We start from the raw sequence: 27,712 nt of genomic DNA, 5'->3' as shown, positions 1-27,712 counted from the left end.
TCGATGATTTTTTTTTCATACCGATTGTTAGGCCGTTCTCGGCACACTGAATTTGACTACGGATAACTCCGTTTACCTGATCAGGATATAAGACGCATGGTGGGTGTGACCAGTCGACAGGGGATAGTTACTTCTTCTAGGCGCCTGACCCCCACCTCTGGTATATCAGGGGGTCCGTGTTTGACCTACTTTAATCTAATAAGAAATATGAATATTATCAATGTTCATTTTGTTCGCCTCTTCGTTGTGTCAAATCATTGTGTTTTTTTTGTCGTTTTACAACTTTGTCAGTAACAAAACAAAAAAAACTCAATACAAGATCCTTAGCTGGATCCACACCTTCAACATAATACATAAAACATTGAAATCGCTGGATCCACCCCTTCAATATAATACATAAAACATTGAAATCGCTGGATCCACACCTTCAATATAATACATAAAACATTGAAATCGCTGTATCCACACCATCAATATAATACATAAAACATTGAAATCGCTGGCTCCACCCCTTCAATATAATACATAAAACATTGAAATCAGTGGTTGCAGTAGATCAGAAATTAGCGTGTTCCTTTTCAGACTTCGGTCGTAAGTTCGAGTCCTAATTATATCTTTGTCCACAACTTAACACTTGAGAGTAAGATATGAGATGTTCGAAATGAAGCCGTATAAGATCGCAGGAGACAGTGTTAAGCTCTTTGTCTCCGCCCTGAGTGATAAACATAGGTGTTAAGATGCAGGGTCTACCGCTGGTGGTATGTCGAATAGAGGAAATAAATTCTTACTGTAAAACTGATACGGTACCAATTTTGATGCACCAGATGCACATTTCAATAAATAATTTCTCTTCAGTGATGCTCAACCGAAATATTTGACATCCGAAATAGCGATAAACTTATAAGAGCTATTTTAGGGGAAAACAGACTACCAAAAAGTGGAGTCCAATTAGTCTAAATAAAGTAAGCTGTAACGAGTGATGAAAAACAACACAACTAGAGAGTAGCAATAATAGTAGAACAAAATAAAAACATGTAAAATAATATACAGGCAAACTGTTAAAAAGAAGAATATGATTCGTGATACGCAGGACTACATACGAATTTCCTGTCACGATAAAATAATGATGTTCCCTGTCACCTGCCTCTTATCACTGCGCGAGATAATGCGGAAGTCATTCCGGTCTATCTGCGCATGTGTAGTATCGATATTTTGAACAAGATAGAGAACTAATCTTAGCGGTTTTACTAGCCACGTTTCGCTAACGTATATCCTTACTAGACATAAAGTTGTTTACAACTAATTAAAACATAGACATATAAACTATTATTTCCCGCCAGAATAAACATGATCCGGATATTAATCAGCATTCTCTTCACGTCAGGTAAGTTTTTCAGGTTTTATTCGTGTTTGTAAGTTATCATATTTTAAACTGGTGAATCTATGTGAATCATTTGTTTCTGTATAACGACTGCGCAGGGTAATGTTAGAACTATTTACGACAAATGTAGAAAACAAATGTTTGTTCGAATTTTAAAGTAATTCTATATAATATTGATGAAATATACTTATTATTTATTGCTTCAGTAACATAATGCTAAAACAATGCCAAGAAAAGTAGAACATAACAAAAATATAGATATTGAAAGTTGAGAAACTTGAATTTGAATGAAAAGCGAATTTAACGATTGATTGATTGTGTATTGTTTAAAGTCCTTCATATTTCATTCCTATGGAAATTACACTATTGCCGGTGAGGGGCTGCAAAATTTAGGCCCTTACTTGGCGCTTACGACCTTTGAGCAGGGGGAGGGGTCTTTATCGTGCCACACCTGCTGAGAGACGGGATCTCGGTTTTTGCGGTCTCGTCCGAAGCACCGCCCCATTTAGTCGCCTCTTACAACAAGCGTTGGGTACTGAGGATCTGTTCAAACCCGGATCCCATGGGGAGGGGCGTGCACTCAGGAAGCGGATGTAATGAATAGAACTGGTTTGCTTTAATCGAAGAAATTAAGACTGTTTACATCCTTTTTAGTATGCCAATAAAAGAAATGGGAAGAACTGTTCTTGATACGGCTACTGGGACGATGACGTAGTGTATTTACATCCTTAATTTTGTGACAGATATATGTTCCTCTTCTGTGATAAGAATCAAAGCTAACTAGGCAACGATAAATTTGTTACGTTAAATTGATATTGCAATGGAGAAAGAAGTGCAATGTTCATCTATTGCTCCGCATTATAAAAAAATGTCGTATCTAAAATAAAATAATATAGCAGTGCATGGGCTAGTATCAGTTGGGGGATTGGATCCCGAAACTTTCGCCATTTTGTAAAGTTCAGTAGTTGATAAGTAAACTTAAGGAGTGATTGCTCCTACGCCTAACGCTCGAAATTAAATAGTGGGAATCACGGGTAATAGTGGGAATCATGGGTAATGGTGGGAATCATGGGTAATAGTGGGAATCATGGGTAACAGTGGGAATCACGGGTAATAGTGGGAATCACGGGTAATAGTGGGAACCACGGGTAATAGTGGGAATCATGGGTAACAGTGGGAATCACGGGTAATAGTGGGAATCACGGGTAATAGTGGGAATCATGGGTAATAGTGGGAATCACGGGTAATAGTGGGAATCATGGGTAACAGTGGGAATCACGGGTAATAGTGGGAATTATGGGCAACAGTGGGAATCACGGGTAATAGTGGGAATCACGAGTAACAGTGGGAATCACGGGTAATAGTGGGAATCACGGGTAATAGTGGGAATCACGGGTAATAGTGGGAATCACGAGTAACAGTTGGAATCACGGGTAACAGTGGGGATCACGGGTAATAGTGGGAATCACGGGTAATAGTGGGAATCACGGGTAATAGTGGGAATCACGGGTAATAGTGGGAATCATGGGTAACAGTGGGAATCACGGGTAATAGTGGGAATCACGGGTAATAGTGGGAATCAAGGGTAATAGTGGGAATCACGGGTAATAGTTGGAATCACGGGTAATAATGGGAATCACGGGTAGTAGTGGGAATCACGGGTAATAGTGGGAATCACGGGTAATAGTGGGAATCACGGGTAATAGTGGGAATCATGGGTAACAGTGGGAATCACGGGTAATAGTGGGAAGCACGGGTAATAGTGGGAATCACGGGTAATAGTGGGAATCACGGGTAATAGTGGAAATCACGGGTAATAGTGGGAATCATGGGTAACAGTGGGAAGCACGGGTAATAGTGGGAATCACGGGTAATAGTGGGAATCACGGGTAATAGTGGGAATCACGGGTAATAGTGGGAATCACGGGTAATAGTGGGAATCACGGGTAATAGTGGGAATCACGGGTAATAGTGGGAATCATGGATAACAGTGGGAATCACGGGTAATAGTGGGAATCAGGGGTAATAGTGGGAATCAAGGGTAATAATGGGAATCACGGGTAATAGTGGGAATCATGGGTAACAGTGGGAATCACGGGTAATAGTGGGAATCACGGGTAATAGTGGGAATCAAGGGTAATAGTGGGAATCACGGGTAATAGTTGGAATCACGGGTAATAATGGGAATCACGGGTAATAGTGGGAATCACGGGTAATAGTGGGAATTATGGGCAACAGTGGGAATCACGGGTAATAGTGGGAATCACGGGTAATAGTGGGAATCACGGGTAATAGTGGGAATTATGGGCAACAGTGGGAATCACGGGTAATAGTGGGAATCACGAGTAACAGTGGGAATCACGGGTAACAGTGGGAATCACGGGTAATAGTGGGAATCACGGGTAATAGTGGGAATCACGGGTAATAGTGGGAATCACGGGTAATAGTGGGAATCACGGGTAATAGTGGGAATCACGGGTAATAGTGGGAATCACGGGTAATAGTGGGAATCACGGGTAATAGTGGGAATCACGGGTCTTTCGAATATGACCTTCATTAACAGCGGAGGTTCCGTGTCGCGACAGGCGATGACACGTTAAAGAACCCTCACCAGGAGTGGATTCAGGAATTGCGGCTAGGGGGGACGCAGCTTTGTGAGACAGGGGGTAATGAGGGGCGCCTTGAGGCCCCAGTGGGTCCAGGATGAAGCCCTGGTGGGGAAAATATATCTCTTATGTAGTCAGTTTTACTATTTTATGTCATTTGTAATAAGGTAAAATTAATAAAATGACGCAAACAGTAAGGGTTTTTGGAAAAAAATGTAAGTTCTCCGAATACAAGTAATTCGATCAATGAAAAAGGTTTTGTCATTCATTTCTTCGAGAGGGGAAGAAATTATCGCTACTTTTAACATTTACATTTTTTTTTCTAAACAAGACACCACAATTTACCTTAAATTAAAAATGTTGAGGGGGCACCCCCTTATTTCCGCCACTACTCACTTCTACGGTCCTGGGGTTTAAATTTGCGGTAATTCCCCTACATTTGGTGACGTCACAGTTAAAGTGAAAATTCGCGAAGGGTAAATCTTAGTTACCCACTGAATCATGTTATGAGAAGTTTTGCTCGCCAGAAATTATGAAAAGTGTAGAACATTTTAATTTGGAGAGAATATCAAAGTATTTCATGAAAATTCCTAGAATAGAGCGCCGGCGACCATTGGCACGTGTAAGTGATTTAAGGAGGTATGCTACACCTGAGATAGTTGATATGGAGGAAGTGGAGGATATGTCTAAAATATTTTGAAATTGAAAACTTCCATATTTACTTTATTTGGTCAAAAAAATGCGGTTTTAGTGGAAAGCAATGTGAAAGTTTAAACCCCGCTGGACTCGAACCCGTGATCTATAGCTCAGCAGCTGTGCTAATACACTGAACTACTCAACTAGGCAATACAATTGACGTTGTGGTATCACAGTGTTCACAAGTACGTGTTAATTTACATATTCCCTTCAATGGTCCACGTGACCTACTTATTCAGATGCACGTGATTACAGCACCTGAATTGCCTAGTCATCAATTGAAAGTATTGATTTGGTACATGTATTTCTCTGTGCATCAAGGTTAAGTGTACCTATACTGTTAAATGTAATCATGCATCATTATGAATGTATTCTTCAAAGGATGACAAGTGTGCAGCCAGAAAGAAAATGAAGTTACCTATACTGTTAAATGTAATCATGCATCATTATGATTGTATTTTTCAAAGGATGACAGGTGTGCAGCCAGAAAGAAAATGAAGTGTTGTAAGGGGTAATGCGGCTACCAATGAAATAATCTATATTTTTGAGCATAGAAACAGGGTTTCTTGTTAATTCGAATTCACAAAATTATTTTTTAAATTGTTTTATTACGCCAACTCACCTTATGTATTCGGACTGATTTACACTCACTCTACGAATTGTTTTGTCCGGTGTATAATGTTACTAATAACAAAGAACGAATCCTCCAACACATGTACATAGCATATCATCTAAATTGTCGACATGGTGTTAATGATTTGAAAATCAAAACAGGTTGAACGGGCATAATAATGTTGGTAGAATTATAGACTTGGACTATAAAATGCAGTTATTTTTGAGACACAAATATTTTAAATAGTTTAACTGCAAATATCTCTCTCTCTCTCTCTCTCTCTCTCTCTCTCTCTCTCTCTCTCTCTCTCTCTCTCTCTCTCTCTCTCTATCTCTCTCTCTCTCTCTCTCACACACACACACACACACACACACACACACACACACACACACACACACACACACACACACACACACACACACACACACACACACACACACACACACACACACACACACACACACAAACAATGTGTACGCAGTTGCAAACTTGCGTATAGCCACCTCTGCACCTGGATGGATACATTTTGATTGTAAAAGTATGGGTGCCAATTAGTGTCATTGTCAGCATTGTCGCAAATTTTGTGGTCGTTATAACGATCTAGTTTGCGAATACAACCTATAATTTGGTCAAATGCTGTCTGACGTGTTTCATGCCGATTGTTAAGCCGTTCTTGTCACACTGTGTGCCTATGAATCATTCCGTTTACCTAATCAAGATATAGGGCTCACGGCGGGTGTGACCGGTCGATAGAGGATGCTTACTCCTCATAGGCACCTGGTCCCACCTCTGGTATATCCAGGGGTCCGTGTTGGCCCAACTCTCTATTTTGTATTGCTTATAGGAGTTATGAGATTGAACACTGTTCCTTATTTCCGCCTTTCATTTGGGATCATTTAAGTACAGAAACCCATTTTAATCATATTTCTAAATCTTTGTGACTATATTTGAGATTTTGTGAACAATTATCTTTTTTTTTGGTTGCTTTTTACGACTGGTTTCTGAACAAACTCTGAAAATATAACTTGAGAATCGGTACATATAAAACGCCTGAAAATTCACAATGCAATGAGATTCAGTGATGCTTCTTACACGACATGTCAACTATATTAGTCACTGTAACAGTGTTTCAAACTAATCGTTCCCAATCGATCATTCTTTAAGCATTCGTGTTTACAAAACATTGTTCTGACTACCCGATCAGTGTAAAATAACAGCGAATGTGACAGGTCAACAGAAGATGCATGCTTCCGGAAGCGCACCTTTATTCCTCGGGATCGGTGTTTACCTTACTCTCAGTTTTCGTATTCGTTGTTTGTTTAGGAGTCGCCCATCATCTGTGTGCTTGTTTTTACAGTTCTCTCATCACCACCATCAACGGAAACCGAGACAGAACTATCAAGAACACACCACAAACAGAAAAGATTTAATTTCCCCGGGGGTTCGTCATCAATGATGGGTGGAGGCGGTCCATTTCATGGAGGTGGATCAAGTATGGGATCGATGGGCGGATCTTTATCTCACGGACCAATGAGTGCCCCCTCCATGTCCGCGGGATCGGGTATACAAGGACCACATCCACCAGGAGGTGGTATGGGAATGGCAATGGGCGGACCCCAATCCCCGGGCCACGCCTCTACTTTTAACCCCACTAAGTGTTTACGACAGGTCAGGTGTCCACAGTGGTGTTTGATGGTTGACTCATATGGATGTCATTCATGTCCGTGTGGTCCAGGTAAAACGAATCATTGACAATACAATCTACATAAAAGCATTGTTGATAAGAATGATTGACAATGTAATATACATAAATGTTCATAAAGATAGGACCTTGTAGATGCAGACCATTGAGAAGCGATGCAAAAATAACTTTGATAAATTCTGCATTAAGATCATACAGTTGGTTTTCTTTTACAATCGTCAGTGGCGGTCCAAGAGCCAATTCGCCAGAATGTGTCAAGAAATACTGAGCAATATAATACACCTTATTTTCAGACCTTGGTGGGTTTTTTTCTCTTGCTGTTACATCAGGGTTTCGTCATGGACCAACTGGGGAACTTCAAAACAGACACCAGATCCCCAGTCCATTACAATGCCCCCGTTCAAACATTCCCATTTAGAAATGTCTATCCAATTATGCATCAATTAACTTTTATCGTTTTAACTGATATAATCCCCAAGATCTAAAGAAAAAATCAGCAAAATAAACAAGGGAATATTGTTTGAAAGCATACCTACAATGAGCTTTTCGTATAAACCGCCATTGTGTCGTATACATGGAAATGGGAACGGTGATTGCCGAACATAATATGGTTACTGAGACGGACGTCATATACAAATATGGAAACTGACGCGAGTAACTACACGTTCCGTTTGTTTAAAATATTACATCGTTTCATGAATGGCAAGAAGTACTATTAGTGTAAGAAAGTAATAATTACGTAAATGTGCAGCTCAAATGAAATTTTGATGGTGAATTTTCTATAAAATTGGCATGTTAAAATGTTTACAAATATAACACGTGCTCAGTGCCTCTTTTTCGCTTTTTTCCGAACTGGTGACCTCCTAAGTCAATGTACATCGGAGATTTCGAGCATGAATTAGTGCCAGGATGACAGTGATTCATGAATCGACATTTTCTGCTGATTTGACAGGTTTATTGCTTCATATTCACTCTGATTCTATTAAATTGTATGTTTCTAATCACAAATATGTTCAATGTTTGTTCTTTTATTTTTCAATATATGTACCGTCAGTTACAGTTTGTATTGCTTTTTAAGGAGGAATGATAAATTACATTCACCACGTGGGAAAATGTTAGGATGAATAATACATTAAAATTACTACATGGAAAAATTGAAGCGCGGTTGATAAATTAACATTACCACGTGGTAACATTTAAGGAGGATGATGAATTACCATTTTCACGTGGTAACATTTAAGGAGGATGATGAATTACCATTTTCACGTGGTAACATTTAAGGAGGATGATGAATTACCATTTTCACGTGGTAACATTTAAGGAGGATGATGAATTACAATTACCACGTACTTGATTTAAGGTGGAATGACCCATCATCATAATGACTTGCTTCGTTTTCAAACTTGAATACAAATATGCATATCAGCGATACTTTCATATTCCTTTTGAATCTATGTGCCTAACTACATCGCTCAGTGTCGACCGCTGATCTGTAATTCGCACGTTTGAGTCTAACAGGACTATTCATCTTTTGAAGATTGCTCTAACTAAAATTGCTTTTTTCACTAATAATATTTTCAAACACAAATATACTATAACACTTAGCATCCACTTTCCACCAAATCAAATTACTCGACTGTGTTACTCCTCCTTAAAATCGAATTCAATGGAAACAACACGTGTTTTCTTTTAAATATTTTGTAACGTCATGCTTTATCGAAGTTGCAATGATTTACATATCACGTGATGTGTTGTGGAAATTAATTAATGTCTGGAAGCTTATCAAACTTAAGTTACAGTTTTCAAATTAGCTTTAGATAAGTAACACACGGTACTGCTTTATCACAAAGTAAAAGCTGTATTAAACGCTTCATTTCATGCTCACCAGGGGGCGGTATGATGGCGGTACCGGGAGGGTCCTTCATGTCAGGAATGCCGTCAATGGGCGGGGCAGCATTTTCTCACGTCAGTCAAGGAACTAAACCTAAAACTGACTGCATAGGAGTGGAGCTGTGCACATCCACCTGCCAAGGACACCACACCTTAGGTCCTGTGGGAGCAGATGGCTGCCCTTCGTGTCAATGCAACTCGGTGTCAGGTTGTTTATCTTATCTTTTTATAAGTGTCTCATCTTCGTAAAACAATAGTTTAAACTGCAACTGATGTTAAAATTCCATTTTGTGCTGATAATTGTAGTCTGCAAGTATGACGTCATAGTAATACATTATCCTTGCAGGTAAATCATTTATTAAGATTTTCTAAACCAAAATTTTGTTATAACCTCCAGATGAAGTCCACAGAAAATTAATCAATTTTATCAAATAGAGACGCTATACATGTTAATTCATTTATTGTGTTATCTTAATTGGAATTTTTTATCCGATGATTTCATTGAAAATTGTAATGATGAACAATGTAAGCAACAGGGAATGCACTTCCAGTGGGGGCATCGAGTGGTGGATCTGGCTACGTGGCTGGCGGATCAAACAATGGTATGAGTGGTGGATCAATTGGTGGTACGGGGAGCGGATCAAGTGTAGGATTCGGTGGAGGATCTGGTGCTGCAGGTGGATCTAGTGGAGGTAGTGGAGGATTTACACCCTTTAAATTTACGGGGAGTGGAGGAAGGGGAGGAGGCATGGTCACCGGAAGGCGTCCTTCTGTCGCTGGGACCACCGGAACAAGCACTCAAACTGCATACGTCGTGGCCCCTGTTAAAGAGTGCCGAACGGAGGCGATTTGTAAAGAGACGTGTGGATCTAACTTCCAGATTGGCGGGACAGGAAATGATGGATGTGGGACGTGTATCTGTCTAAAACCTTCCGTGACATATAGTAAGAAGTGTACACAGTAAAGCAGTGAGACTCCCAAGACTCTGAATACATTATGTTGTAAAAATGTGTTATTACGATAGCTGTCTAGGTAACTTGAACTATGACCGTTGATAAGAATAAAATTAAGTTTGAGATTTTATTTAAAAAAAAGATTTTGGTTCGATTATATATATTGTATTATATAGAAATGTGTTTCCACGGGAAGGCAGTAATGTAATTTAACTTCATTCGGCACCTCTGACTCGGTTTTCCATTAAAAATATTGATATCAAACTTTTATCATTATCATCACTTTTATCATTGTTCTACATCATATAATCTGATATTACATGTACTTTGGTATCAGTTTTTTTTAATTTGGGGTTGGGGTCCGTTGATAATGCTGTAAGACAACTTTATTTCGCGATCGTCCAATAGTAAGCTTGTTCACGGAAAGTAATTTTTGCGAAAATCTTATACAAATTCGAAAAACCTGATAGGGCTTGCTCGCGGCAACATTATTTACGAACTTTGCGAAAATCTCTCGCACCGAAATAAAACATGATTTACATTAAATGCTTTAGTCAAAGAATAGAAAATAACCGTACGGTTTTTCTTATGCTACAAAACGGATGTATTCTGCAACTGATACAATCTCTAAAATTGCGTATAATGTATACATGTAGCTACTTTCTAAAATGAAATGGATCATCCCTATGTAGGACACAACATATGTTTAAATTGTAGCTCAAGGGATTACCCAAGTCGTTCAACCGGAAGGTATGTAAACCATCGAAGAAAACCGCCCCTCTGCTTGCAAATTTGTTTTGGGGACTATTCCAGCATCCATCAGACAACAGCTTCAACTTTCAAACTATTCTCAAACAACCTTGGCTTCCATATTGTATCCGCTTTCGTTCCCCATTACTTTCTATCGACGTTACAATGAAATCGACACTTCATGAACTTAACATAATCAATGTATTCAAACTTTAATAGCTTATAATTTAAGCTTTGGTGATTAACAGTTTAAAAGTTCATAATTTACATTTTAAACGTTAGTACCCTTCAATTAAAGTCGTGATTATTTATAATTCAAACTGTAATATATGCAAATCACAATTTAGACTTGCATGCTGACTCGGACTTTTAAATGTATTGTTACATCACGTGATTTAATATGACATATATGTGCTGTGAAAACCTCTTAAGGGGTTCTCACGTGCCTTTCAAATCTTGGAATATTCGGTGTTACTTGTAATTAAGTAGTTATAAATCATTCTTAACGGAGACCCGCCCATGTCTCTGTTGACCAATGTTTTTAAACTGACACGTAACGTGTACAGATAAAGCTAACACTTACTTTTAAATCTCTGTGTGTTTCACTCCTACTGACGTCATTGTAAATTCTTATTCCCGTGTGTGTTTTATTTCCTTTTATTTTTATCCCTTTTCTCGTCTACGCATTGTACGCTTTCTCTCACTGCACAACATGCTGTAATTGTTACTATTTATGCGCATGCGCCAGAAGACCAAAATGAGGAGAATCCATGTTTTTACTTAATACAACAAGTATTAATTTTGTGCGTTAAAACGAGATTTTTCAACTTTCGAAACGTGTTATCTTTGTAAAGTCCATACACAAGATCTAGAACAGCAAGCTCAAATGTTGTCTGACGTGTTTCATACCGATCGTTAGACCGTTCGTGGCACACTGATTTCGACTACGGATAACTCCGTTTACCTGATCAAGATATAGGGATCACGGCGGGTGTGATCGGTCAACAGGGGATGCTTACTCCTCCTAGGCACCTTATCCCACCCCTCGTGTATCCAGGGGTTCCAACTATCTATTTTGTATTGCTTATGAGATTTATGAAATCGATCACTGCTCGTTATATTCACCGTTCATGCACTAAAATGCGCAACAAAATTTAAAAAAGCTCTTGGAAAATTGTGATTTTATGATTTTTACTGATGTTGAGTTGTAGGTCTCTTTAAGACAATATACTTTCTTTTGGCTTTTCGCTGTTCAGCAAAGCGTGACGATGGCAAATATCAGCACCGGGTGTTTGTAAGATGGGAGTACGTTTTGTAAAATCAGCAGGTTATCACTTAACCTAGCTCCATGTCGGTTAATATTTTGCAGTTCAACAAGTCGTGACCTTGACTTGTCCGAGCCTGACCTGTAATTACGGATGCAGTGTTGGTTATAAGTGCGGGGAGGATGGGTGTCCTACGTGCGACTGTGCATTGCCTTCCGGTATGTAAGACAAATATTTCAGAGCCAAAATTTCAAAATACATATTTTTGTATCACTGGACTTGCTTTTTAATGATTGTGTCTATTCATTATGACTATTAATGTTAATTATCGTGTCATTTCATGGTATGTAGGTTACGCTACACACGAGGTGGTTATCCAGCACATAGTGGATTGTGTGACCACATTCAACTGTCCTACGTCATGTGAAATCGGGTATACCTGTGGTACAGACGGCTGTCCTACATGTGAATGTTTAAAAGGATATGTGCAGACACAAACTACAAGTAAGTGTTTGTGTATATATGTAGAGGTTTTATACCGATTGTTAGGACGTTCTTAGCACACTGATTTTGACTACGGATAACTCCGTTTACCTGATCAGGATATAGTGCTCACGGTGAGTGTTACCGGTCTACAGGGGATGCTTACGCCTCCTAGGCACCTGATCCCAGCTCTGGTGTGTCCAGGGATCCGTGTTTTCCCTATTATCTATTTTGTATTACTTATAGGAGTTATGAGATTGATCACTGTTCGATATCTTCACCTTTCATCAGTGAGTGTTATGTATGTAGGTACATGTTAAAAAATATATCTTATTTCTCTCTAATTGTCATAGTTGGAAGGAAAACAAACAAAATCTTCTCACAATCCCCCACTAGTTCATGCTTCAACATCCACGTGTGGCTTTAACTAACACTTGCTTTGTTGTTTTATGAGCATGGGGTATTACGTGTTTTTAAATTTGTCATTTAATAACAAAATGTTTGTTTGTTCCAGATGAATGAATAGATTGTGAATATATCGATTTCCTTACTCCTACACCAGAAAGTGTCACCTATGTACAAACTGTTCCCAAACAAACAGAAACTGTTTATGTCACAGGAGGAAACGAATGTCATGATTGTGACGTTAAACCGCAGATGGTTTCCTACGTTCGACCAAGACCGCAGACGCAAACTGTGTATGTTACAAACACAAATGAATGTCATGATTGTGCGCCCGTTAAACCTCAGATGGTGTCATACGTAAGACCTCGTCCCAAACCACGCCCCCAAACGCAGACTGTATACGTCACAGGTACAAATTTAACTTATGTATATTTCTTTGTATATCTTACATTACATTAGCAATATAAAGCATCGTACTTCAGTATCATTAGGCAGAATCAAGTAGGATTGGTTTTATGTTGTCAAATGTCCTACTCGAGAACTTTTCACTCATATGGAGAAGTTACCATTTCCAATGAATGACTGGGAAACGTAGACAGATGATCGGCGCTTATGGCCTTTGTGCAGGGAGGGATCTTTATCGTGCTGTGACAAAGGGGATCTGTTGTGGTCATATCCGAAAGATCGCTCATTTAGTCGCCTCCAACGACAACCAAGGGGTGTTTAGACCACGGTGACAATCTTTAAGGAGTGTGTTATAAAGAAATATAAGAGTCCAAACTAGATATTTGCAGTCTAAATTATTGTTGTCCAATACAAATTCCATTGCATTCGAAGGATACAAGCAGTTTAATTTTTACCAAATTACTGCATCAGATATGACTACGTATAACTTTGTTTACCTGATCAAGATATAGGGCTTACGGCAGGTGTGACCGGTCAAGGAGGAGTGCTTCCTCCTCCTGGGCATATGATCCCACCTCTGGTGTGTCCAGGGGTCCGTTTTTGCCCAACTACCTATTTTGTATTGCTTATAGGAGTTATGAGATTGATCACTTTTCGTTATCCTCACCTTTCATGTTCACGTTAGATGTCGATCCGATTCCCCTCATTTAAATTGAGAGAAGCATTTGCTTGGATTTTACAAATAGATGAAAGAACAAAAATAGATTTCATGTGATCTGGAGGGATGATACCGCAGGAAAAGCAAACTGGAGACCAGACATCAATAGCATACAGTACATCAAATCACATTTCTCTGACATCAATAACATTTAGTACATCAAATCACATTTCTCTGAAACCAATAGCATATAGTACAGCAAATCACATTTCTCTGACATCAATAACATATAATGCAGCAAATCACATTTCTCTGACATCAATAGCATACAGTACAGCAAATCACATTTCTCTGAAACCAATAGCATATAGTACAGCAAATCACATTTCTCTGACATCGTCAGAATAAAAAGTTTGGAGAATTCCTTTTTGAAAATGTTCCCACATCCTTTTCCAATGGAATCAAACAGGAATGAAAAAGTAAAAACCGAGTAGGGGCCACTGGAAGGCGAAGATAACGAACAGTGATCAATTTCACAATTCCTATAAGCAATAGATGGTTCTTTACGATCATCATCAATACTGTCAAGGGCATCAAGTATCTGCGAAAACCTGGAGACAAAGCTGCTGCATGCATGTCCATGGGATAACCACCTACAAATAAATTCACACTACAGTAACTTGAAATACATTTTACAAATATTACATATAAGCTGTGGGAATTTCATTACAATAAATTTAGAAATAGAATATTTAGAACTTGTCCTCTTTTCTCTCTAATAAAGATTTAACCAGATATTGCCATTACTTGCCTGATGAATTGCATACATAATGACCTTGTGGTTGCAGCACGAATCAGTTTCAGTGACTTCTTGCCATATGTAGTTTGCACTTCCTAAAAACACAGAACTTCTTTGGACTGTACTCAAAAACTTTCCACAATCGAAGAAGAACTGAATCAAACTCTTGAAAGACAGCAAACTCGGGATTTTCATGATATGTAAAACTTATACGGTACCAATTTTGATGCACCAGATGCGCATTTTGACAAATTATGTCTCTTCAGTGATGGTCAACCGAAATGTTTGAAATCCGAAATAACAAAGTTTTAGAGCTATTATTGGCAAAACAGTGTGCCAAAAAAGTGGAGTCAAATTTGTATAAAGGATAAGAGCTATGCGTGAGGGAGAGAATCCTTAATTTTGAAATGAATTTCTGAATTTTATAATAGCAATTAAATATGCATCCGTATTTTCAAGATAGTAACGAAGTACTTAGCTACTGGGTTGTAGAGACCCTGGGGAACTAACAGTCCAAGGCACAGATATAGATTGTGGCACCTGCAATTCATATACAGGGCACGTGACGATTCATGGCGTAGACGTCTCTGCACACCTGCAATACCATACTGACTTAATATTTAGAATTGCAAAATTATGATCTGTAAATATAGAATTATATAATAAGAGAACTGAGTGACATTTCATAAAATTTGAATCTGATTGTTTTTCCTATTGACATGCCTTTTTTTTCCACATATATCAGTCTTTAATTCCAAAATACATTACTATTTCGGGGTAAGGTCTCCGCAGAGACCCCCTTATAATCTTTACCTAGGGTGCCAGGGGCCCCTTGGATTAGATGTATATAGGCATACATATACATAAATTTATACATATAAATTTCTACATATAGAAAACACAAACATATATGCATACATACAAAAACACACACATATAATATACTGTTATATAACAAAATTTATTAACATGTTATGGCAAAAAAGGTTCTTATTTTTACGGAAAAACCAACAACACAACAATATAATTATGTACATAAAGAACCTGAAACTGCCATATGCGGGGTTAACAATTCAAAAGTTCATATCACAACCCCCATGGCAGCACTATATAGGAGGACAGGATCCCTCCTCATAGTGGGAACGTTTTGCAAAATACCAGTATATAAAAGGTTTATTACAAAATTTTATTTGATATATAAATATAGTTATAAATGTGCATATACAGATATTTGTCAGAGGTTTCATATTATAAAAAGTCATACCTGCAAAGGTGTATAAATTACAATTTGTCTTTAATTGCTTTCATAACTTTAGCATATTTTTTATCCTGAATTTTTGCGTACACTTCTGTATAAAAATTCAATTTACTTTTTATATGATTACATATTTCTTGAGGTTTTTCGTCTTTGTTATCTTATCTACAATACATTTCATACTTGTATATTTTACAGGCAATAAGAGATATCATGCTATTCAAAAAGAGTGTCTTTTCATTGTTTTCATAGTAAAATCCTATCACAATTGTTTTCCACGATATATCAAATTTTAAAATTTGTTTAACAATGTCCCATATATGAGAAACATGTTTACATTTTAAGATGAGATGTTCATTGTTGTCTTTACCATCTCTGCAAAAGACACAAAAATCATTTTCTACTATCTTCCATTTATTCAGCAATTCTCTGTTACACAATATATTATTTAACAATTTATAATTAAATTCTGATATACTTCTGTCTCTTATGGATAAGCTTTTTTGTTCATAAATAGATTTCCAAGCCGTTTTTGTTATTTCAATAACCTTTCCGTAAAATGCTTGGTGTAATGGAGGTATAAATTTTTCATGGCAAAGAATTTCGTAAATCAACTTTGAATTGATATCACACACTTTAACATGTCCTTTACATAATAAATCGCATGATGTATTCCCATGAAAAAAATGTTTTCGTATCGTATATTTGACTTTTGAAGGTTTATGTTATAACTGTTTTTATAATCAGATATTCACACATCCAGTTTTTTTTTTACATATAAGTTTGTCATCAAACCATTCCAAAGGTTTTATGCCATTTGCATTTACAATATCATTCAAATATTTAAAACCGCTCCTCAGCCAATTATGAAAAAATATTGGCTTGTTTTTGTACATAAAATTTTTATTACACCACAACGGTTCTTTCAATAATGCATTCAGATAAAATTGTTTTTTTTTTTTTTTACATTCGTTGAAAAATACAAGCATTTCCTTGTAGAATAGAGGAAAATGTTCCATTATTTGATAATCATTTGATTCCGTAATATTTGTTTTACATAGATATTCAAAATCAAAGTCTCTTTCTTTGCACAAACTATCTACAAAAAAGAAAAGAGAGTTTCTCTCGCTTGAAATCCTGTTTATCCAAGATACTTTTATCGATTCTAATTTCAAAGATACATCGACAATTCCAATGCCTCCCTTTAGGACATTTCCAATCTGTGTATTTCTTTTAATTATATCTCTTTTGTTCCATATATAGTTATATAACAGACTTTGAAATTTCTTAATTACTTCTTCATTTGGAAAGCTCAGAACTGATCCAACATATATAATCTTTGATATTGCTAAGCTATTGATGACACAAACTTTACCAAAAATGGTTAGTTTTCTTTTTCCCCATGATTCAAACAGTTTTTCTAAGTCATCTACAATTTTTGTCCAATTGTTTTTATAACATATTTCTTTGTTGTGTCCTATATAAATTCCAAGAGTTTTTATGCTATCATTGTTTACGTTAACATTTCTAATTTGTTTATAATGATATTTGGGAGGAACCGTTAATATATATTCTGTTTGACATATCTAAATACATACCCGAAACATTGCTGAATTTTGCTATGACTTTTAAAGAATGTTCTAGAGAGGTTTCATCTTTAAGAGGAAAAGTACAATCATCTGCATGTTGTATAATCTTAATATTTTTAGTCATTCCTGGTTTTTGAAATCCATTAATATTTGAATTCGATCTAATATTTACCGCTAATATTTCTATAACAAAAAGAAATAATATTGCAGAGATGGGACATCATTGTCTTATACCTCTCTGCATATTGCATGTATTGGACATCCATCCATTATTTTTTATTTTAAATATAGGTTTATTGTATAGTATGTTGACCCATTTGAGAAAGTTTTCGCCAAACTTATTTTTTTTAAGAACTTTCGTCATAAAGTTCCATTCCACAGAGTCGAACGCTTTTTGGAAATCAAGAAATAACATTATTGAGTCTATATCATTTTCTTCACAATATTCAAAATATCAATAATTAACCTTGCATTCAGAGCTATATTTCTCCCTTTTATATAAGCTGATTGATTAACATGTATTGCTTTATCCAACACTTTTTGTAGTCTATTAGCTAAAAGGAAAGCTATTATTTTATAATCAGTATTTGTAAGACTAATAGGTCTAGAATTGTTAAGACTCTGAGGGTCTCCTTTTTTAAATAAGAGAGTAATTAAAGATAGTCTTTGTGAATATGTCATTGTATTCTTTTGGAAGATTTCTTGAAGAGTGCAATAATAATGTTGTTTTATGTTTTCCCAGAAAGTTTGATAGAATTCACACGGTAATCCATCAAATCTGGGTGATTTTTTTTCCATAATGAATACTGTTTCCGTACATTCTGATAGTGAGGGAAGGGTGTCTAATTCATTTTTTCTTCATCATTTAGACTATATTCTAATTGTATATTACTTAAATATTCATTCACTTTATTATCATTTCCATTATTTGATGTATACAATTTTTCATAAAAATTGCATGTAGAATCTAATATTTCATGTTCATCAAAAACTGTACCTTTTTCATTTTTAATGATTTTATCACATTTGCTATTTGTCGTCTCTTTTTTAAATTTAAAAAATAAGAGGTATTTCTTTCTCCCTCTTCAATCCATTTTGCCCTTGATCTTACCTGTGCACCTTTTGCCTTTTTGTTTATTAATTCTGTCAATTCATTTTCTAATTTTCTTTTTCTATTCATATCTATTTTTTGATATGGCATCTATCTTACTTATTTCTCCTTGAATAGAATTTAGTTCGTTTTTGTAAGATTTAGATATATTTTTCGATAAATTTATACATTTTGTTTTTATATTCCTTTTCAAATTTTCCCATGAATCTAGTGCATTTTCTTGATTGAAATTATAGTTTTTCAGGAATGTATTCATTTCGTTCATGAAGGTTTCATTTTCAATTAAAGATGTGTTCAATTTCCAGTATCCTGGACCTCTAAGGTTTTCATTTACAATCAAAGAAAAAAGTAAACACTTATGATCAGACATCCTAGTACCGTTTGAGTGTTAACCAGGAATGTTTTGAAGCCTTATATTTTCACATTGAAAACAAAAGGTATCGGATAGTAAAATATAATCTATTCTACTTGTTGGGATATTTACTCCGTTACACCATGTATATCCTTTTTTGTCGCTTTTCATAGTTTTCCACATATCGTGTAAATCGAGCTTGTTCAGTAGTTGTTTTAAAATTATAACACTTTTATCTGATTCATTTTCTGTTGAGCAATTAAGGTCACCACATATCAATAGATTATCAAAATTTGCTGTATATTTACTAATCCATTCTTTAGCTCGTTTAAAAAAATCACATCTATAATTGATATCGTTTGGAGCATATAAATTAACTAATGTAATAATTTTTTCATCATATGCTATGTTAACCATGCTCTTCCTGCCTTCATTAGATTTATGTATATTTAGTATTTTGAAATTCAAATCTTTATTAAATAATATTGAAACTCCTCTACTGAAAATTGAATCGGAAAAGCAATGTATTGATATACCTTTCCACCTTACATCATAATTTAGTACATTTTTTTCAATATAGTGGGTTTCTTGCATAAATATTACATCAAAACAGCTATCATTATTCCAAGTATAAAATTTCATACGTTTTTCTGCAGTATTTAAACCCCTGCAGTTCACTGAAATAATATTTAACTTGTTCATGCGTGTGACTGACTAGCGGTTTTTTGTTTGTTTGATAGACTTAACTCTGTTTTTTTTGCCCTGCTTGTTTCTTGTTGATTTAGAGGAATTGTTGGTAGCTGAATTTTCGTCCGTACGCTGCAATTTGGCTGCCATGACCTCGAGGATACGTCCAAGCTTATTTTCACCTGACCAATGTTGCATTAGAGTATGAGATGTTCCGGCCACGTTCAGCCCGCTACCCCAATAAGTGTCGCAAGTCGATTCCACCAGAATATCTGATTTTCTGATTTTTTAAAAGCACTTCTGAATTGTGAACAATGCTATAGTTTAGATTCCAGTATTCCCCGCATAACGGAGTCTTTAGATGTAATCCAAGCATCAGATTCCAGGACCTGACCTCCTACACGTTTGGCATCTAAGGCGGTTTCAGCTTTACTTACGGCTTCTGCACGGTTAAGATCACCAGAACGTAAGGATTTGATGTGTTGGAAAGCATGTTCGGCTGAAGGATATGTTTGCCCGCAAACCTTTAACTCAGTAGGGAAGAAATTTGAGTAAGGGTTATCTTTTCCAGAGAAGCATACTATGTCCTCCTGGTGAGTGACATATGATCTGCATTTATCCGATCCTGGAAAGTGACTTGGTTGCTTGCATATTCTACAACTCTGCTCGAATTCGCAAGCATTTTTGTAATGGTCATCTGCCCAGCAGTTTGTGCACTGCTTCTATCGTTCCCGTAGGGGTTGGCCTTTGTGAGATATGGTACAGTGTAAACCTGCACATGACACAGAGCGTGGAAGGAATTTTCCATTCTCTAGAGGCGACATATACACAAAACGATTTCTATTTAATATTTCAGTCATTCTGTGGGTTTTAGGATGTCTGATTGTTTCATATTTGCTATCACTTGTTAATTCTACACCTAGGCCTAAGCCTTTGAGCATCTTTTTAATACATGAATCTTCAACCGATAGAGGTATACCTTTAATTAGGACTCGAAAAACTTTCTCATCAGGAGAGTCTGTACCCGCAGAGAATGGGTTCGTGTCATAAACCTGGATCGATCTGCTTCCAAGTGAGAATCCTTCAGTAACTAATTTCGACCTACTCTCCGCAGACTTTATGTAGATCCTCCACAGATCTCTATCTTTTTGTACACATATCACATCCGAGACTGTTGCGCTCGCGGCTTCTGCAATGTCAAAGTCGGTGAAATATTTACCTTTTGTTGTTTGAATGTCTCTGTTCCGCATATAAACTGGCTTAAGAGTCTGTGTCCACTCCATAATTTCGTTATCTTAGACACTATGATACTCTGAAACGCCGTTCGAAAAACACAGGCACCGTGAGTAGATTGTGAACAGTTATTCACGCTCAACACAGGTGTAAATTCACAAAAACAGTCCAAAAACAAGATCACCTTGAGAAATTGTGTCAAGAGTCAGAAATATATACACTATCTATCCAAACTCCAAACTCTGAGAAATTCGCATTAATTTCTCGAATTAATTAAAGAGTGAAAATGACGGTCAAATTGACGGAGCAAAAAAGTACGTCCGTACCTTAGCTCATCACGTGACTTCTCCTCTATTGGCATGCCTTAATAGTTTTAAAAAGTCATATGAGAACATCAATGCCAACCTGTCTTCTCTCCACTCGTAACATTTGCTCCATCAAATGCCATCAATCGCATTCTTTTAAGTTGAATGTGTTTTACCAGCAAGAAATGTTTAAGTTGGTTGAGCAATCATGCACTGTCTGATTTTGGAACATGAATGACCCCTAAAAATCGTTCTTTGATCTCATTTCATCTTCCCACTTTCCATACAAGGCAAACCGTTCCCGTCCAGCCTCATCACAACTTTCATCGGCAAGCAGAGTGAAGGCGTCAGCATTTCTAAGATATGTCAGCATTTTTTTTTTCAATATGTTCACTCAATATTTCGATGAGTTCAGTAACAGTAGTTGAAGATAAGTAGGTTGCAGTTTGGGGAGCTGTCTCTATGTGACATAGAACATAATCAACACCTAGAGAAGCAATACATTTCACAGAATCTGAGAAGTTTTCAGAAAGTGCCCTTCGCTTATGGATCGTGAAATTTGCACAATGAAACATTTTCTTAATAACATTCCTATTTAATGTTTTCCTTACTATTTTTTCTTCAATACTTCTTGCAATTATTAATGAATAAACACTTCCTCTTTTCTGCTACTCTGAATTTTCTCTGTGTCCTTATGGGCAACACTTACTGCATGGCTCCCTAACACTCTTTTTGGATAGTCACCCAAGGAACAGTCAGTAGTAAATTTTCCAGACTTCCTCCCAAACATCTCACATATTTTACACATGTATCCCCTGTTCGGGTAGTTGTAATACAACCACTTGTACCGATTCTCGTATTTTTGAGATGAAAAAGGTCTCTGATCCAACTTAACACTAAATCCATCACATTCACCCCCTGATTCTCACCCTCATCACTACAAACGCTGTTCTCCCCATGTCCGACTCGCCTCTAGGTTAAGCACTTTCACATATATCATTATTTTGTTTTGTATTTTAAAAAAAAAAACTTTGCAATTGTTGGCATTCCAATGGCATCTTTTCTTCTAATCCTCTTCAAATATGCTTTCGCATTATGCGACATACTTGCCGATCAATATTACTTTGAAGCTTAAACTTGCCTCTACGTTAACGGTGCTACGACAAGCGTTTTAATGACGGAGGTTTATCACCATATGTAATAAAGCCATCATCGGATAAAAACGGAAAAATTACGGTGATATCAGAAATAAATAATTTTAAATGTGGTGTTAATAGGGAAATTTTTCATCTCCAAAAGGGGAAATTTCATTTTTGTTAAAGAGGGGAAAGGTATTTGATTTTTAGGTCACATGGTCAAGGGTCAATCCACTGTGAAAGAGGTCAAAATAATTGATAACCCGATGGCCTGTGACCAATGAGTTTTGGATTTTGGCTAGTGCTTTGTAAAAACCTTGCGTCATTTGGGCTAGTTTATGTAGATATTTATCAAAATTCCTCAACGATCAGGCTAGTAAATATTAGATATGTGTGTCCATGTTTTTATCGTATGTAAAATGATTTCTTGATTTTGCTTCTGTTAGGTTGTACTATGAAGCAAATCGCAACACAATTTGGATAAATTCTAGCTACAGAATTGTAGCTTTCTGAAAATAAAAATATTTGAACAGATCAGAGAGCTAAAGATCCACCCATAACAAAAACCTTCGATTTACGGTGCACAAAAAGATTCGCATGTCCGTCTCATCGATTTCACATCAAAAAATTCCTAACATATGTTCCTACTATATACTTGTATTCACACATACCTCGAAATATTCATTGAAGTCGTATACAACCCGAAAACTCACAGCCTTTAATGATTTCATTAGTGCAGCAAACGAAATTCATAAGTGTTTCTAAGAACGAGCTGTTTTACAGGTCATAGGAGACAATTTTCATCTAAAAAGTTTGTTTTGCACAAAAATGTGTTTCATTACTTTATTTGTAAATAAATCATTCAGAAAAAAAATATTCATGTAACAGATCGTTCAATTTTGCTGTGCTATGAAGTGTAAATATAGTATGATGACTTGATGGTGTCAAAAAGACTGTGTTGATGCAAATGTGTATTTTCATACCCTCGCAACAAAGCTGTGGGGGTTATACTGGAATCAGGTTGTCAGTCCGTCTGTAGACACAATGGTTTCCGGGCTCTAAAGCTTTATCCTTTCCACCTACAGTCACCATATCATACACATGAACTACCCATGGAACGAAGATCTTCCCCATGGATTTTGGGGTCAAACGTCAAGCACACTCATAGAGGAGAGACTATCCAGGGTTTTATCATGCCCTTTTTTATTTACACTCAGGAAAAACTGACTGATTAAATATAATTTAATGTCCCTTTCGATAATATTTCATTCATATGGAGACGTCAACACTGTCGGTGAAGGGCTGCGAAAGTTAGGCCTATGTTCGGCGCTTATGGCCATTGAGAAGGGAGGGATCTTTATCGTACCACACCTGCTGTGACACGGGACCTCGGTTTTTGCGGTCTCATCCGAAGGACCGCCCCATTTAGTCGCTTCTTACGACAGGCAAGGGGTAACGAGGACCTCTTCTAACCCGGATCACCACGGGATACCTATTTTTTGATAAAAATAACCTTGCTAATAACTTTTGAACAGCAAGTGATAGAGCATTGATATATCAGATGATTATTCCTTTTGACAAGACTTTTCCGTTAGTACTAAACCTTTTGACCTTGACATTTGACCTTCTTTAGAAAAATGACATTGGCAATAAATTCTAAATGGTTAGCATTAGAGCTTTCATATTGCACATGAGTATTTCTTGTGACAAGATCTTTCTACTGGTACAAAGCAGACCTGGGGTAATGATTAAATGTGTAATGGTAATGTATTGTAATCATTGTATTTCTTTTAAAGTAATGGGGTGTAATATATAATGTAGCCATTTTTGAATTAAAAGTAATTGTAATGTAATGCATTACTTAAAAAAAATGCCAGTAATGACAATCACTTTTCAATTACATTTGAATTACATATCATTGACGACATCATATATTTTCAAAGAGGTCTAAATTAGGGGGTTACTTGGAAATAAAATATGTGATATTACTACATGTATTTGAATAAACAGCAAGGTATTTGACTTGAACAGATCTTGATACTTAGTCATCGTGTGATTGATAATCACTCTGATTCAAAAGTTAACTTCAAATAAATTGTATTCATAAATTTCCTTTGTATTTTCCCCATTGTAATGTGTACTGTAATTCATTACTTTAGCAAAGTAATTGTAAATTAATGAATTACTTATATGAATGAGAGTAATGGTAATTGTAATTGTAATGGTGAAAATTCCAATGATAATTGCTAATTCAAAACTACGCAGCTGTTGAATCCAAATTATCATGAACAAATACATGGTAAGCTTGTGTAAAAATAAAAGTTCAAACTTCGCTGCTCCAGTGACCACATATATCGTAGTTGTGTTCGCTGCTCCAATGTTGCAGATATCGACATAAGCTTCAAAGAACGGCTGCAAATAATTTGTTTTATTTCACCGACCGTCTGTCATTTTTTCCTCATCCCCTCTCCTTTTTTTCAAAAGTATTGGGGCGGCATCTGTATAACGCGATTACAACTGTAGTTCCTTATTGAGATTGCATCTACATAGATCGGCGTAAGTGGTGTACATGTACGCATATCCAATTTATGTACATGCAAATGATTCCATGATAAAAGATATTACACACATTACACACATTCATTAATCATAATAAGCAAAACTTTCAAAATTCATTTTGTTACTTTCGTTTTACATTCACATTGTGAATACCCTCTTCTAGAATGATTTGTTTTTAGAAAAAATGTAAAATCTAATTGCAAACCACGTGTATCTATAATATTTATAGTTTAACATAGTTCAAATTATTACCCAAGGTTGTAAATATACTTAAATTTCACATGTCGTATGAAAATATGATAATGTATAATTCAAGATTTTTTTTTGGGGGGGGGTACTTGTTATAGAGCTTATAGCTTTTAAAATGATGCATCAACATATGATTTTCTTACGCAAATCCTTTTTCTGAGATAATAATCTGTAAATTAGAAACAATTTATTCAAGGTTTAGTTCATAAAAATTGGGGGAAAAGACAAATATTGACATCAAATGACATTTTCAATAGTATTTCTGTTAACATGTGTGGGCTCACAAAGTATACATTATGAAAATAGTTATTCAAATTTATTAAAATAAATGATTGCATATCATTAAATAATGGGTATATAGTCTGTGTTGCTTATTACAGCCCATCTGTTTTGGAAAAATAATATTTATTAAGAAAAATAAGGAGGAGGAATACATTTTTATTAATGCTGATTATATGTGGATGGGGTACTTACTTTTGAGAAGCAATAATAATGAAATTAGCATGTTGACATATATATTTCTCAATGTTTATCTATTACTGGAATATATATATATCCTATAAAGGCAATTTTTTCATGATTGAGTCCATTTAAGGCCGAGTATAGGTCTACCTTAATGCATTATATTCCAAAGTAATTGACCGCAGGTCTGGTACCAAGATATATATCCTTGTGACCTTGGCCGTCTTTGGAATTGGCCATTATCGGGGGCATTTGTGTTTCACAAACACATCTTGTTTTCTAATGGAGTGCAAATTTTGCAAATCCGATTCGTTACTGAGGACAAAATAAAAAAATAACATTTTCTTACGTAAATTGATTGTACTAAATGATTCTTCATATAAGCACTAATGTCACAAAATTTATTCTAAAGGAATGTTAACAAGCCACACATATCTATTGTAGTTATATCCACATGTTCTACTAGAATAGATGCACGCGGTACATGTAAAAATACTGAAGAAAATAACTACGAAATACAGCACTCACGATGTGTGCAAAGGGAGTTCTGATTTGGCAATAGAATATATCCGATTCAGGGTGGGGTTTACCCATGTAGAATAAAACAGAGGTTGTAGGGAAGGGGGCGTGTCCACCTTTTTCTTTTCGCTCACCTGATAAATCGTTTTGAACTATGATTTTTAAAGGGGGCGTGTAGAAAGTTTGATTACTCTGCACTTCACACAAAGTTATGAGCCACATGATGAGTTCCTAGTTAGTATGTTTAAGAACGCACATCTGCAGCTGCAAGTCAGCTTTCTTCATAATACAGTCATCTACGGTGACATTACACTTTCACAAATGACAAAAAAAAGGAAGATGACGAAATAGTTGCTAACTCACCCGATTTTGTCGGGTTTCACCCGATTTTACGATCCGTAACCCGATTTTTTTTATGCCCGTCGGGTCATACCTTTCACCCGATTTCCAGATTTGGTTTTGTGAATTAGTTCACGCGTGTAATTTCCAGTTTGCAACACGAGCTTGAATCTACGTAAACAATGCCGATGGTCCTGTACGTTACAGATAAGTAATCAAATTATCTATGAGTTGGTTTGACAAATCGGGGATTGAAGTCATTAAATCTAATATATCTTACGGCGTGACCGTGTTTTAGTGTGAAGCAAAATATATTGGTATTAGTATCTAGATCCATAACAGGACAAAACATGTCCCGAAATATTAGCATCTAACGTGTGAGGACAGAGCTCAATCAAAGTATTCTAACTTTAGACATTTTAAATCCGCCTATTTATTGAACGCGGGAAACACTATGCAACTGACGAAACCAATGCATTGTGACGTCATATTCAGCGTAGGTGTTTAGCAAATACACAGACACAGGAAACGTTGTACAATCTTGTTAAACGAGGAGTGTTTATATATGATTAAGAAAATACGATTTACATGCATGCTTTTACGAATTTTATGTAACATCTCAGAACGACGTGAACTTGGGTACACGAGATTCAAAATGGGGAAATGCATGTCCACGCGATAGTATTTGAATCGAGGACATTAGGACCAAAATTTTCAAGTTCCATACGTATGGTTTAATTTTCCATTAGTTTTCTATATTTTCCTTTTAAACATGTATATATGTGTTACTCATAGGAAGAGCTCCATCTCACAGCCCAAAGGGTCGTGACAGGGTTTCTCCCTCTAGAATGGCTTCCACCAAGAAGAGATCCTTATCAGGGCCTGGCAGCATGCACACCAACAAAAATATAATTGTTTAAGATCTACATGATAAAAAAGAGTCACTGAGGACAGCATGAAGCGTATTGTCCGTTGTGTAACTTGTAGCATTGGGTCTAGAGCTAATAATGATCTGACACAACGCAAAATCGTATAAAATATACTTTACCACAAACGTCATCTGATCACTGTCGTCATATTTGCCATGATGATCTTTGGATATTAATACATGCATTGTAAAGAAAATACAAACTGAATTCAGATCTGAACTAAACAATGAAACCTTAAGTGCTCTCTTATCATGTGAATTTAATCAAATTGAATTTGTGTCCTAGCTGCTTTGAATATTGTCCATCTTCATCAGTTTTGAAAAATTCAAATTCAAATATGCCACTATTATTTGCAATGCTTTTCGTCAATAAATACACAAT

At 36.3% G+C, this 27,712-nt stretch overlaps 1 protein-coding gene across 1 annotated transcript; it reads left to right on the top strand.

The window, feature by feature from the left end:
* Positions 1–1,234: 1,234 nt before the first annotated feature.
* Positions 1,235–27,322, top strand: LOC130049363 (uncharacterized). Its single transcript, XM_056146816.1, has 9 exons — positions 1,235–1,384; positions 6,654–7,031; positions 8,887–9,096; positions 9,440–9,454; positions 9,539–9,832; positions 11,961–12,074; positions 12,208–12,372; positions 12,866–13,153; positions 27,198–27,322. Exons 1-9 carry the CDS (start codon positions 1,348–1,350, stop codon positions 27,320–27,322), a joined length of 1,626 nt encoding a protein of 541 aa, XP_056002791.1. The 5' UTR covers positions 1,235–1,347.
* Positions 27,323–27,712: the final 390 nt, after the last annotated feature.

The sequence above is a fragment of the Ostrea edulis genome, chromosome 8 (assembly GCF_947568905.1).
Source record: "Ostrea edulis chromosome 8, xbOstEdul1.1, whole genome shotgun sequence".
NCBI classification, from domain to species: Eukaryota; Metazoa; Mollusca; class Bivalvia; order Ostreida; family Ostreidae; genus Ostrea; species Ostrea edulis.
The sequence above is the reverse complement of the archived record's forward strand: the minus strand, read 5'-3'. Positions and strand labels throughout refer to the sequence as shown.

Bases quoted from the DNA above. Each gene is read 5' to 3' on its own strand.
- LOC130049363 (XM_056146816.1), top strand. From the start codon at position 1,348: ATGATCCGGATATTAATCAGCATTCTCTTCACGTCAG. The intron at 1,385-6,653 runs GTAAGTTTTTCA...TTGTTTTTACAG, and splicing joins CAGCATTCTCTTCACGTCAG to TTCTCTCATCACCACCATCA. The intron at 7,032-8,886 runs GTAAAACGAATC...CATGCTCACCAG, and splicing joins TTCATGTCCGTGTGGTCCAG to GGGGCGGTATGATGGCGGTA.